This window comes from Kogia breviceps, chromosome 15, assembly GCF_026419965.1.
Source record: "Kogia breviceps isolate mKogBre1 chromosome 15, mKogBre1 haplotype 1, whole genome shotgun sequence".
Taxonomy (NCBI): Eukaryota; Metazoa; Chordata; class Mammalia; order Artiodactyla; family Physeteridae; genus Kogia; species Kogia breviceps.
In genome coordinates this window covers 2,614,705-2,628,575 of record NC_081324.1, presented here as the reverse complement: position 1 = coordinate 2,628,575, position 13,871 = coordinate 2,614,705, and the positions used below count along the sequence as shown (strand labels likewise).

General features: G+C 53.4%; 1 protein-coding gene across 4 annotated transcripts in view; it reads right to left on the bottom strand.

The window, feature by feature from the left end:
* ZNF516 (zinc finger protein 516) overlaps nt 1-13,871 on the bottom strand; it is a 111,841-nt gene that overhangs the window by 10,642 nt on the left and 87,328 nt on the right. For all 4 annotated transcript variants that reach the window (XM_067014760.1, XM_059039707.2, XM_067014759.1 and 1 more), the window contains 3 exons: nt 8,129-9,541; nt 1,865-1,969; nt 926-993 (listed from right to left, as the gene is read on the bottom strand). In XM_067014760.1, the coding sequence (XP_066870861.1) occupies nt 926-993; nt 1,865-1,969; nt 8,129-9,541 (1,586 nt within the window). The remainder of the gene's footprint in view (nt 1-925; nt 994-1,864; nt 1,970-8,128; nt 9,542-13,871) is intronic.

Sequence of the window (13,871 nt, the reverse complement as noted above, 5' to 3'; positions counted from 1 at the left end):
ATCCCACGTGCCGCAGAGCGGCTGGGCCCGTGAGCCGTGGCCGCTGAGCCTGCGCGTCCGGAGCCTGTGCTCAGCAACGGGAGAGGCCACAACAGTGAGAGGCCCGCGTACCGCAAAAAAAAAAAAAAAAATACGGTTCTGAAATAATGCCATGTGCAGCGACATGGATGGACCTAGAGACTGTCATACAGAGTGAAGTAAGTCAGACAGAGCAAGACAAATATTAATCATATAATATCGCTTATATGTGGAATCTAGAAAAATGGTAGAGATGAACTTACTTGCAAAGCGGTAACAGATTCACAGATGTAGAGAACCAACTTATGGTTACCAGGGGAGGGGGGGCGGGGGACAAACTGGGAGATTGGGACTGACATATACACACCACCATATGTAAAACAGACAACTAATGAGAACCTGCTGCATAGCACAGGGCACCCCACTCAATACTCTGTAATGGCCTATCCGGGAAAAGAACGTAAACAAAGAGTGGACAGATGTATAACTGATACCCTCTGCTGCACACCTGAAACTAACACAACACTGTAAATCAACTCTACTCCAGTGAAAATTTTTTAAAATACGGTTCTGAAGACAAGAGACAAAGCCTAACTTGTTCTCAAGCGAACCTCCAAGCAAAACATCTTGAGTGGAAAAGCATGACTTTCTGGTGTTTGCCGTCACCCCCAACAAGACCCGACGCAGCTGCACCGACCCCGACCGTGTCGTTCACGGCCTGAGCCACCTTCAGTGATCATCAGGCACCCGCAGACTGTCCCGCAGGACTGGGCTCTGGCTCGCAGCAACGAAAAGCTACTTACACATCTGGTAAAACACCACGTGGTACCCTTGTGATGACCATCGTGACACCCCGCTTCCCAGCTACGACATGAAAACCCACACACCCGTGAGTCGGGAGACCTACTTGTTTGGGGGCATCTGCGGAGGTGGCGTGGGCTTCAGCACCTCGGAGGCCGTTAGACTCAAACAACACTGTGAGGACAAGGATGTGCGTTAGCAGGAGGACACTAGCTTCCCGACGCCCCGCGACACGCGTCCCTTAGGGATTAAGCACTTGCGCAAAAAAAAAAAAAAAACACACACACACACACAAATAAAAGACCCAGCGCCCAGCCTGTGGCCGGAAAATACCAGTTTACCATAACACTTACTGTAAGAGACTGAAAGCGCTGCCTGGGGCCGGTGCCCTTTTTAATTCAGGCTTCGTCGCCAGAGAGACCCGTCGGTGAGAACATTCACCAGCCAGGGGCGTGCAGAGGGCCCCTCCTCCTGCATCACTTACCGTTTGGCCCCTGTCACTTTGCATCAGACCCGACCCGGGCAAGGATGCATCCTTCACGCTTGGGATAAAGCACCCCCGGCCCCGCCTCGCCCTGGCTGTGCTATGTTCCCGCCACACACACACTGCTTCCCCCGATTCCATCTCAGGCAGGCGAGCTCCCGACAGACAGGCCGAGGAATTCGGCCGCTCAGCACCCACCGGGGTCCAGAGGCCAGCTGGTGCCGAGGAGGAAAGCAGGCAGCCGGGCGTCATGCCGATGGGGGACCTTGGGTCTCGGCGCACCCTGCTGGCAGCATATACCTCACCACCCCGTGCACCTCTGAGGGGCCCGCTCTCATTATAAAGTGGAGCATTCGCCAAACGGGCTTATCTCAGATTAAACCTCACGGCACTTGGATGCAGAGGAAAAATCATTTCAGGTGCAGGTGCCGGATGAGACAGCCTGGAGCGTCATCCCAGGAGAGAAGGCCTGGCCCCTCACCTCACCCGGGCGAAATCTAAACCTGTCACCGACCGCGGAAAACAGAGACTGCCCGCCCCCGGGGCCCCCCGGGCAGGTACCTGTGTGAGCCCGCGTGTGGGCCCGGAGATGGCTGGACTGGTGGAAGCGCTTTCCACACTCCATGCACACCAAGTCTCCCTGGTGGGCCGGCGTCCGGAGCGTCCCTGGGCGGCGGTGCAGGGGCGGGGGGGGGGGGGAGGAAGGGAGCGAGAGGAAAACATCGTCAGCCCCTCCGCCGTGTCCTGATGGCGGGCACCTCCAGGCCCCCGGAAAGCCCGCACCCGCAGGACCGCGAGGGAGCACAGATTAGAGAGGGTTCCATTCCACTCCCATGACGCGCCCTCAGGTGCGGGGGACCCGGGCGGCCGGTGGCCCGCCTCCGGCGGACCGAGTGATACGGCCAGACCAAGTGAGGGCGCAGGAAGCAGGGCTGGGCCACACACCCGGGGGCTGCGCCATCCCCACCTTCCCGCCCCGCCGGGCCCTCCACTGTGTGTCCAGTGCATCCCGGGCAGGGCACAGACAGGACACCTAGGAAGGAGGCCGGTCTTAGAGCGCCGACCTCCTGTTCCCTCCTGACCCTAAAAGATGTCCGGCTTTTGCTAGAAAAGGGACGCAGAAGACGCATACTTGTCTGTCTGCCTCTTCTGGATGAGGGCATCTCTCGGAAGAAAAGCCTGATTTTTCATTTAACAGTAGCTCTGAAATGACTTCCCTGAGCCTCATCTTTCCATTCAGGCTCAATGGTAGCTCAGCTCAACAGGAAAGCAAAAATCAAAAATACTAACTAGAAAAACTTATGCCTATAACAACACATTTTTTTAAACGACGTTCCCTGAGCTGAGTATTTACACACCTGAAGTCCGACCTTTGAATGCAAAAGGCCAGTGAAAGGATGACCAAGGGTCTTAGCCAGAACAGCTGAAACCAAATCATTCTCTTGTCCTAATTCAGAAGCCACAACACATAAAAATAATATAAAATTGGGCTTCCCTGGTGGCGCGGCGGTTGAGAGTCCGCCTGCCGATGCGGGGGACGCGGGTTCGTGCCCCGGTCCGGGAAGATCCCACGTGCCGCGGAGCGGCTGGGCCCGTGAGCCGTGGCCGCTGAGCCTGCGCGTCCGGAGCCTGTGCTCCGCAACGGGAGAGGCCACGACGGTGAGAGGCCCGTGTACCGCAAAAAAAAAAAAAAAAAAAAAAAAAAAAAATATATATATATATATATATATATATATATAAAATATAAAATTGTTTCTACATTACAGGTAATGTTTATGGAGATAACAGTCAAAGAAATGCACGAATTGTAGGGCAGATCTTGGTGGATTTCTCGTTGGGCAAGTCACGAATGTGAGTCTCCGAGAAACAGACGAATTTGCCCACAAAGTTCTCAGCTTCCTCACCACCTCCTTCAGGGATGCGAGGAGAATGATAAGACACGTTTTAACCCACTCGTGCCCTGTCCTTAGTAAAAGATGAGGGTGTCAGGTTCCCGGTAAAACACGGAAAGTGTCCCCTGGCCACGCGACCCCAGGGGCCGCGGGCTCACGTGCTAAGACCACCCGCCTCCTCTTTCCTGGAGTTCTGACCAGGCCGTGCCGGGGGAAGGAAAAGCTGCGGAGGGCGGCCCTGGATGACTGACCGATGGGCCCAAGAGGGGGGCCGGGGCTCCTGAGTGAGCCGGACACCCCAGGTCTTCTGATCGCAGGCAGCCAGCGTGGAGAGGGCTTCTATCAACAGCCCACATACTCAGCCGTACAGGGCGGTCCCTCCCTCCTCTGATTCTGGTCCAGGAAAATCTCAACTTTATCCTCGCTTTTGCTCCTCCCTCCTTTTCACTGTGAGCGCCATCCAGCTGCGCTCCTGAGCAGACCCTCCCTGACCACAGCTGCGGCTGCCGGGACTTGCCCAAGAATAATGGGGCTGCATCTAAATGTAGGCCCTAAGGACGCCTCCAGGACACCCACCAACGATAACGGCTCCCCCATGTGGTCTGTGCATCTAATGGCCACAACGTGCAAAACTAAGCCATTATCATACGTTTTTTTCTAAGTAATTCCCATCCAAACTAGCAGCAGAAAAAGCACAGCCCTGGTACCCACTCACCCATTCTGATTTCCTTGCATTAAGTATGCATCAGCACACGTGCGCGCGCGCACACACACACACACACACACACACACACATTGTCTTCCCATGCGTTCCATCATATCATCTTCTCCCTACTTTTTAAAGAAAAGACCCTTGCCCTTTACGGTCAATAATATTATGCCCAAGCTACTCCAAAATTCTGAGCTAGTGAGAAAGGTTACAAACTTCATTTGAATTGAAGGCTACCTGGTGAGCAAAGCAGCTCTGACACTCTGACCTCAAAAGTAAAGTTGTGTATAGAAAGTGGGCTCCAAAAGGAAAGGAAGAGGCCTGGCGGGTCTTCGGGGGCACCTGCAGACTCTCCTCCAAAGCCCTGCCAACACACGTTCAACTTCTTTATGCTGCAAGAGGTCCTCCCCGCCCCCGCCAGGGGAGGAAGGAAACTGAAGGATCCTGCAAAGACTCTACCGAGATCCACACAAAGGAAGTACAAGTCTTCTGTCACCATCCTATTAATATGTCTTGGGCATACAGGATTTTTTTTAAAGTCCCAACAAGAAAAACCTTATATGTTATCCTATCCAGAATTATCCTGTTCTTTTATTTTCGATTTTTTAAATTCTAAAATCCATACCATCCTCTACTACAGGCTGGACACAAGTTCTGGAAACACAGATAATTTACTATTTTATGACTGTTCTATCAACAAACCACTCACGTTACATTCATACCTGTTTCCAGACTTGGGATCTACACAGCAGAATGATCACAGGACATGTAGCGCTTTTTTTTATCCTTAAAGGATTAGGCTTCGAGCCCCTAAGGGAAGTGACGATGATCGTTCCCATGTAACATCTTTTCTCTTCTGGCCGAGTTTCCAGACTATTCATTTCTACACAAACATCACTCGGTCAGAACACAGGTGGGGGAAAGCTCTCTGAGAATTCTCTCTGTTAACCTCATAAACCCTTGATGTCTCAGAGGCACATACCCCGAGAGCACCGTTCTCTGTCTCAAGACAGTACCTCCCTTGAGGCTCACAGGATCACGCCTCCAGCACCACAAGGATCTCGTGTCCACAACAGGTGAGCGCCTCTGCTTTTACAAGATTCCCTTCGGCACGTTTCTGCCTTCCTACCGCGATACGTGTCACCCACGGCCCGCGTGGGGAGGCTGCGATCTTCACGCGCAGACGACACCCCTCGGGGAAACACAGCAAGACTGCGTCAGAGGACAGCGTGAGCCCCCAAAGTGCTGACAGACTCGTGCAATAGGACGGTCGCAGAGATTACTTGGAATGGAGATGAATTAGCTCAGATTCTAGACTCTATAGACCCCTGATGCCAGAGTCAACCGCATATGTACTCAAGAAAAAAACGGGCGCTCAGCAAGGAGTGGAAACCAAAACCTTGAGAGTCGAGTTACTGCAAATTCAGTAACATGTCGGGAATGTAATTTTGGGGAGAGGGCTGCACACAGGTCCTAGGCTGCAATAGTAGATGCAGAGTCTCCGTAACAGGAAACACCACTTCTCTGTTCACCTCTCAGATAGACCTCACCACACCTGCTGGGTTTCCCTGCAGCTACGACACTTTCAAAGCATCATAAACAAACACTCAAAGGAGAAAGGGACCAGAGAAGGCCCCCCCGTAGGCCAAGCAGGGACTGATACCCGTCCGCCGCTGGACCAGGAAAGGGATGCAGGAGAGGCAAAGGACAGGGTTTGAAGACGCAATGGGCCGGGGATGAGAACAGCTCTGGGCTTGCTCTGAACTACCCCCAAGTCCAGACCAGGAGCCAAACCGAGTCCATGAGGGAGAGAAGGGGCCATATGGGGGGTCGGGGGGAGCAAGTCCTTCCTGGCGGGGCTTTCAAATCCTGGTTGGCCTGAGGCAGGCCAACCAGGATTTACACAGCTGACCTCAGTTCTTCCCTAAAACCCAAGAGCTTCGGTTCTCAAACCGCACCTATGAATTCACACATCAAGGCCAAAAAATTTTAAGCACTTCCCCTAAGAAACCCAGACCAGGGTGAGGGAAAACACCATAAATCTGCAGACTTACACCTGACGTGAGAAGAGTAAATCATCCAAGAACAGCACACACGCTTTGAGGACGATTTAGCATTTTTCACACTTAAAAGATAAATATCTAACCTCTGTTTAAGGGGAGGGGGGAGCCTTAGAACCATTTATTTTAAAAATCTGAAGGAAAAGGAGAACATTTCAGGCTACCTGTACTTCAAAGTCTGTCTTCTGAAATTCTCTAAACCTTCACTTAAAACTCACTTCTACTCTTTTGGGAAAAAAAGCAACAGCAAGGCGGGTCCACACGCAGCACACAGAGCCTTCAGGACTCGTGGGCATGTGGGCCGCTTACTAGCTGCGAACTGGCAGGTGTAGAGCTGTGATCGGGCAGGCCGTGGGTCGTAACAAACCAAGTTCAAGTCTGGTTTACTCGGTGGAAGTCATCCAAACACTGGTGCAGAGACTCCACTCACCCTGCAGCCGGTAGAGACTCCGGGAAGCACTGGACGGAGGGGAGAAGGTGACCAGGAGCACGGCGCCCACGAAACTCACCATCATCTATATGCAAGTCCTCTCTGTCTTGGGGTCCACGAAAACCTGTATCTAGAGAGCTGAGGTTGGCATGAGATCCAAAAGGCCAACCAATATACGTTTATTCCATCTCAGAGCAAATAATCTGCACGACTGGGAAACACCGCCGAGAACACGGAAAGCTCACTAAACTTAACAACATCCAACAAGGCGGAAACGCTAAGCTACGTGGGAGCAGCCTTTCCCCACCTACCAAGGGCCGTGCGCCCAGAGCCCCTGAAGCACAGGGGAGGGGACGAGGGTCTTAACCAGGACCCGCCCTGTGCACCGCCTCTTAATGAAAGCCTCCGCCACCTGCAGGCAGCCAGGCCTCCGCTTCATTCCAGAAATTCTCGAGAAGCTCTGTCTCTGAGCCACAGCCCCAGAACCACCTGAGGTAAGGGCCCCACTGGCAAAATCTCTAAGCCTGCGGAACGCCTGAGTTTTCTGCTAGTCGAAAAACACCTCCGTTTTTCTCCAAGGGTCAACATGGACCGAAGGCCTCCTTGTCACACCAACGTGGCACCAGCGATGGAGCTGGGCAGGTTCCAAGTCGCAGGAGGAAACCAGGAGCTGAGAGACACACATCTGTCTGCCGGGAACCAAGCCCACCAGGCATCCCACACCGCGGATCGGGTGCCTCTGTGCACGGGACTCCCCCGATCTGAACTTTGTCCCCACAAAGGTGCTTCTGAGCTCCTGGAATTTGAGGGACTGGGTCTCACAGTTCATCTGAAATGGTACCCTACTTTAATAAATTACAGATGCTTGATGTACAGTTGTAGCCAAAGAAGGGTCAGGACCACCCAGGTAAGGTAAGTGAGAGCCAGAGGCCCATAGGGGTTTTTGTCTATTTATTTTTTAATGGAAATAATTAGATTTCCCAGTGTTCTGGATATTAACGGAGAGCTACCTTCAAGTTATAATCAAGAACGAGGGAAGGCATCATATTCCCGTGCAGGCATTCAAAGGAGCCCGTGGAAATTTGCTGACAATTCCTAATTATTATTCCTATTAGGTACTAATACCAAGGTACTGGGAGGAAAGGAAGATAATGATCTGAGGTATAATTTTTTCCAGCATTTTAAACATGAGTCAACTCCCCAAACCTGGTAAGGGACGTTCACGTTCTGCAAAGGCTCTGCTAACGAATGCTGTAGTACTGATGTGCGCTTTTAAAACTATATGCGTGTAAAGATAAAACTTAAGTAACCACTTCAAACGCACATCTTGGCTTTGGAGAGGCGTGAGGCAATGAACATCTACTGATTCTTGATTAAAACAACCAAATGGAGGGACCTCCCTGGCAGTCCAGTGGTTAGGACTCGGCGCTTTCACTGCAGAGGGCCTGGGTTTGACCCCTGGTCGGGGAACTAAGATCCCACAAGCTGCGGGTGCGGCCACAAAAATAATGAGACTAAAAATAAGATAAAACGACCAAGTGGAGAAGCGCCACGGAGGCAGCCTGCTGGGTGTGCCGGGGGCGTCACCAGGAGGCCGGGCGCAGCAGCCAGGGCGCGCTGCGTCGGGGCTCAGACACAGCCAGCGGGCAGCACTGTGCCCTTCTGAGGAGGGGCGCCCCCGTGAGGTCCCAGAGCCCCCAGGGCGGGCGGGGAGAGGGCCCCCGCAGCCCTTACCTCTGTGCTCCAGCGCAGGGCCGTTGCCGCCCCAGCTCTGGTAGAGGGAAGCAAAGTCCTTTGGAATGTACGTCTTAAAGATGCTGAGGATGTCCAGGCGCTTCTCGGGGCCCTCGGACGCAGGCTCCTGCTTGACGTTGTGCAGGACGGGCTGGGCCTGCGAGGCCGCAGTCCCTCTGGAGCCGGCCTTGGCGGGGGGCTCGCGGGGAGGTAGAGGGGGGCCGCCGTCACCTTTCCCGTGCGCTTGACCCTGAGGCTGAGGGCTGAATTTGGCTTTGGGCGGGTCCAGGGCGCTGTGCTTACTTGGGGGACCGAGGCCGGCCCCCGCTGGGGGGAGGCCATACTTGTCCCCCTGCCGGCTGTGGGCCGGGGGCTGGGGCACCGCCCGGGCGATGACGGTGGGGGTCGGTGTGGCACTTCTGCTGAAGCCCCCGCCGCCCACCGCGGGCCCGGGTCTGGGGCCGGCCTCCTGCTTGGGCTTGGACGGGGGCGGCGGAGCCCCGGGCTGCTCGGGGCCGGGGCCGGGGCCGGGCTTGGCCTGCCGATGCCCGTCGGGGCCGGCCGCCCAGAGTGCGCAGGGCCCCCCGGGGTGGCTCTCCTTGCTCCTGGGCAAGCCGGCGGCCTTCGTGGGCCCCCCCAGGGCCGAGGGGCTCCCTCTGGGGCCCGGCGCCCCGCCCGGCACCTGAGTGCGGGTGAACCGGGAGATGGGCAGGGGCTGGCACTCTTTGCCCCCAAGGGCAGGCGGGGGGCCCGTGCGTCCGCTCCGGGTGAGGAAAACCAAGTTGTTTCTGATGCTTTTGTAACCGTTGGGCTGAACCCACTGGGGGGCCATGGAGTGGCAGCTGACCCTGTGCCAGATGCGTTTATGCATCCACAGCACCTCGGGGTAGTAGGTCTTGTGGTTGCAGTAAGGACACGGGTGCACGGCCAGAGCAGCTTGCAGGGAGGAGGCCAGCTCCCTGTGGCTGGGGTCATCCCGCGTCGACCGCTCACTCAGGTCCAGCGGGGTCAGGTCTGGGGCCGGCGCCCTCTTCCCTCCCCCGGAACGCTCCTTATTGTGCAAATCGGACAGCTTCTCTTTCGGGTGGGTGGCTCGGCTCTCCGAGGGCAGCTGCAGATCTGCAGTCTGAGTGGGATGTGAAGAGAAGTCCGCAGCGTCCCTGGAGCCGGGGCCTTCTTGCTTGGGGTGAAATGCTGGCATCTTTAAGTCCAGAGAAAACCTAGGCTTCTCTGCTCTCTTGGAAGTGTCTCCGCTACTGCTTTCAAGTACGGACACAGAAGCTGCGATCCCCGCGCCGGGCTCCCTGGCGGCTCTTCCCGATGGGTTATTTCCAAGTGTGTGACTTTGGTCTCCGTTGGAGAGCGCAGCGGAGGCTACTTCTTCTGGAAAGCAGCAGCGGTGTGGCTTTGTCCCTGGAGGATCGAAATGGAAAACGTGACGTTACCGTTTCTCTTCAGAACAGAAGACAGAGAAGCACACCCAAACCGCCACGCGCACATGTGGAGGGAAGCATGTGGGTGTCAGGAACAGTGCGATCCAGGACCTGGGTCAGCAAGCTCTGTTAAGAGCAGATCAACCTGGAGGGCAAAATGGCGCCACTTGGGGTGGGGCCTCTTTTCCAATTAGATGACTCAGTAGACTACAGGGGAAAATAACATAGCTGCCTATCTGGTGACACATAACTACACCGTTACTAGTTAACACGTTGAGGGGGACTAGTTCTATCAAAAACCAGGAAAAAAGACTTGATTCTTTATAACAGCATAAGGCTTTCCGTGGCTTTCCAAGAACCCCTCGGCCCGTGGTCACAGAGAGGCAGGGCTGGAAAACAGTGTGCTCTCCCCCCAGGGACCCTGCAGCTGCCTCAGAAACTACGACTGGCTCCCATGACTGTCTAGTGAAGTCCAACATTCAGCTCCCAAACCTGGGCACCACCAGTTTCCTTTGGAGGCCTGAGAGGGTAGGGGGTGCCTCCCAGGGGGGACTGCCCGGGAGAAACGGTGCTCCCTGGGTAGGACACCCACTATCGCTCCGGTGGGGTCCGCCTGGAGCCTCCTACAGGAGCGCTGGCCGGGCACGGGTTCCCTGCCACGGGGCGGCCTCGCGCCCTCCCGGGTGAGGGGAAATGACATCACCCCAAGTGCAGCCAGCTCCCTGAGCTTGGGCACCGAGGCTGCAAAGCTTCTCCCCGACCAGACTGCACCGCGAGTGGATTCGACACGATTTAACAAAAACCCACTTGAAGTCTGCACTGACGCCCTTGGGTTTATTTCAGTTAGAAGGTGCGCACACGTTTCTGCATGTCTGACACCTTTCCGAACTACGGAGCGTGGATTCCTCCCATCAGTACGAGCTCGGGGGTGTTTTTTCTCATTACAGGAGTCATAGCGGGGATGGACTAAAATCTTAGGTTTCCTTTTATGAGAAAGCCCGATACTGTTGGTTTTTAAATAAGAATTTTTTTTAGAGATTTTAACATTCTCATGGAATGTAGGTATCTGTTTACATAGAATGTTCTTTAAAATTTTTCTATACTCAATGTTTTAGTATATTTCTAAACTTAGTATTTTACTACACTCAATATTTTGTAATAACCTATAAGGGAAAAGGATCTGAAAATACATAAACACACACACACGTATAACTGAATCACTGTGCTGTACACCTGAAACTAACACGATACTGTAAATCAACTCTACTTCAATAAAAAAGAAAAGAAAAGAAAATTTTTCTAAGTGTATTTTTGGAGTTAAGACAGTAATCACATCGTATTGGTAAAAGAAAAAAGAAAAAAAAAGTGTATTCCAAAGGGATCTTCAGGAAAGCAGGAAAATGTCCTTCACAGAAGGCACTTAGCAGAGATCTGAAGGAACACAGTAACAAATATTCATTTTCAATTAGTAGGTAGTCAGAGAGCCACTTATAAGCAACTCTAAAGGATTACGTCCACATAAGGAATGTTACCAGTATGTAGTGACGGGTAGAATTAGTCAGGAAACAAGACAAGAGAGGAATACATTTTCCGACCCTACAGGCTCTGAAAACCTAACATTTAAATAAAGTTAGATATACCTGCCTGTCATGTGGGTACCTAGCGTTACTCAGAAAGCAAACTGGGCGGCCCTGGAAAGCTCTGATGATAAAAAGGGCATTTAACCTGGAATTAAATGCAGGGCATCGTCTTGGCCTTTGTTTCATTCAGGCTGACGCTCAGCCTGTCAAATTCACTTTTACATTTTCAAAGAGAGTCAGGACGGCGGCTTGGGGGACCTATAGCTCTTCCTGCAGTAAAGGCATACGGATTTACGAGAACACACGCCAAAGCCTATTAGCTGAAACAGCAGGGCCGCTGTACCCGACACTACACATCTGCAGGTGTTCAGAGCACATCTGTCAGAGCCCCCAAAGGTTACGCTGCCACAAAGGATTTCAAACATCACGAGAACCTCCAGTGCCTCTGACCAAGACAGCAAGTGAAAAATTACAGCAGGCCCTCCATCGCAGTACCGGAACTCAGAGACACAGCTCCGAGGACCCCCGCACCGCATGGCGGGCCGGCACACCTGCGTGAGGGCTCTGAAACGCCTTCCTCAGCCCCTGACCTCTGTGCACGGGTCTTACATTGCACCGAGTCGCCAAGGAAGCAGTCTGTGACAATGTTAACGCAGATCAAAACACACTTTTCAACTGACCTGCTGAGAAAGCAGATTAGATCAATTCTGTGAGCCTTGGTATTCTGGTTTATAAAATAGGTACCGTTTCAAAATATTTTATCTCCGGTTTAGGGGGTAAGAAGCAGTAGCACCGTAAAAGCCCATGATTCCCTATTTTGAGAGGCTTACCACTCTGGTCATTTAGGAGACAGAAGGACACATGGACCTGGTGTCTCCTGATGGTCTTGGGCACAAGATGAAATGTGGCTGGTCAACAAGGTGGCCTGGGAGCTGACCCGACACCCCTGCCCAGAATCCACAGGGAGGACGCTCTCCGAAGGACGCTACAGCATCGGTCCTCCCATAGCCCCACCAGCATTTATCGGTGGCCTAGATGAAGAAATGGGGCTGGACAAAGGTATCAGACCCAGGACTGACACTCAGCTAGGAGGGAGAGCCAAAACCTTCACCGAAAAAACCCCAAAAAGACAGAGATTCACAAGTTTTCAACAGGATGGAACAAAGGCTCAAAACTAACAAGAAGAAACGAAGTTCAGGAAGTGAAAGGTCTGGCTTAAGGGCTGTGCCGTGAAAAAGAGTCCAGGCTCCTAGGGGACCACAAGCTCCGTGTGAGTCTCCATGGCCCAGGGTTTCACTGATATATCAAGGTAAAGCCACAGCCACAGCCAGGGAGGCAAGGGCACCAGCAGTGCTCCCCTAGCTGGAGGAGCCCAGTCTCGGCTCTGAGCCCCGTGCTAAGAAGAGCCAAAAGCATACCCAGGACAGGCTCACGGAGGGAGGTCTCTGGACACCAAGTAATGTGGAGAATGACTGCAGGAACTTGGACTGTGCCACCTAAAACTGAGGGCTGCTGGCTGGACCACCACAAACTTTGACATTCAGTCCCCGTGTCCTGAAGGAAGGGAGGGAGGGAGGGAGGGAGGGAGGGAGGGAGGGCTAGTTCATCCACAGCAGCATTCTGGCTGGCCCCTGGAATCATCTGCAAAGGACGTGAACCGTCACTGGAAGAAAGACCCAAGGCCAGTGCCTCAACCAAAAACCAGCCTTTGGGGAAGAAGAGTCTGCACATTTTTTTAAAAAAAAACCTTTGGGTGATTCTAACTGTGGCCACGCTCAAGGCGCGCTGGGGTCGACAGAGGACAAATAATTGGGAGTCACGGAGAAGCGGATTTCAGGAGAGGCCGAGACAGACGACGAGCTGCCACGGGGCTGGAGGTCAGCTCCCAGCAGGCGGGGAGGGGCCGGCCTTCCGGGGCCCACAGGCTGTCTCTGTCTCTCCCTTCAACTCCAGGGCTGTGGGAGGATTCTGCACAAGGGACGGACGACCACCAGAAAGGAACCGCTGGCTTCACAGGCGCCTCGGTGGCCTCACGGCTTTGCTTTCAATTCGGTGGACTCAGGTGTGGTGGATCCTGCACAGGTATGTCTGAGTGATGTCGGGGGGAAACACACTTCTTTTTTCAGAAAACGCTCCGTCACTGCTTCATGTATAACTTTAAAAGCAGCAGGTTAGCACTTCACTCCGGGGAGCGCGTGTGCACCCGTCACACGTAAATGTGGGATGGGCCGGCAGGGAGCGGTTTCAAGTTTGGGGACTGAAGGCGCTTTTACAAGAAGAGCCTCATTGCTAGATCCTCGGTTATCATGTATCACCTCATCAGCTCATCTTGGTTTAGTCTGTCCACTTAGTGTAGGACTTGTGGCTCTTTGCCTCTCTTTTTATGTTTATTATAATTTCTTTGCTTCCCACCCTTGGTTAAAACAAAACAAAAAGCAAAACAGAAACAAAAGCAAAACAGAAACTAATGCAGCACAAAACCCTGCAAGCCTTTACCTTACGGTGGGCCTTCCCCTAGCACGAGTGTCCTGACGGAGGGAGGAGCTGCACAGACTGACTTGTCCCCGCCGTCAACTGATTCCTGACCGGTCTCCCCAATTTCTCACCCCAGTTAGTTACTCTGTGAACACAGATGACTCATTCTGCTAGGAACCTAAGCAAATCTCAGAGGATGTCATCAGCTACTAACGTCTGTAATGGGACCAAGAGGAAGGTGGAGGGAGGAGAGTG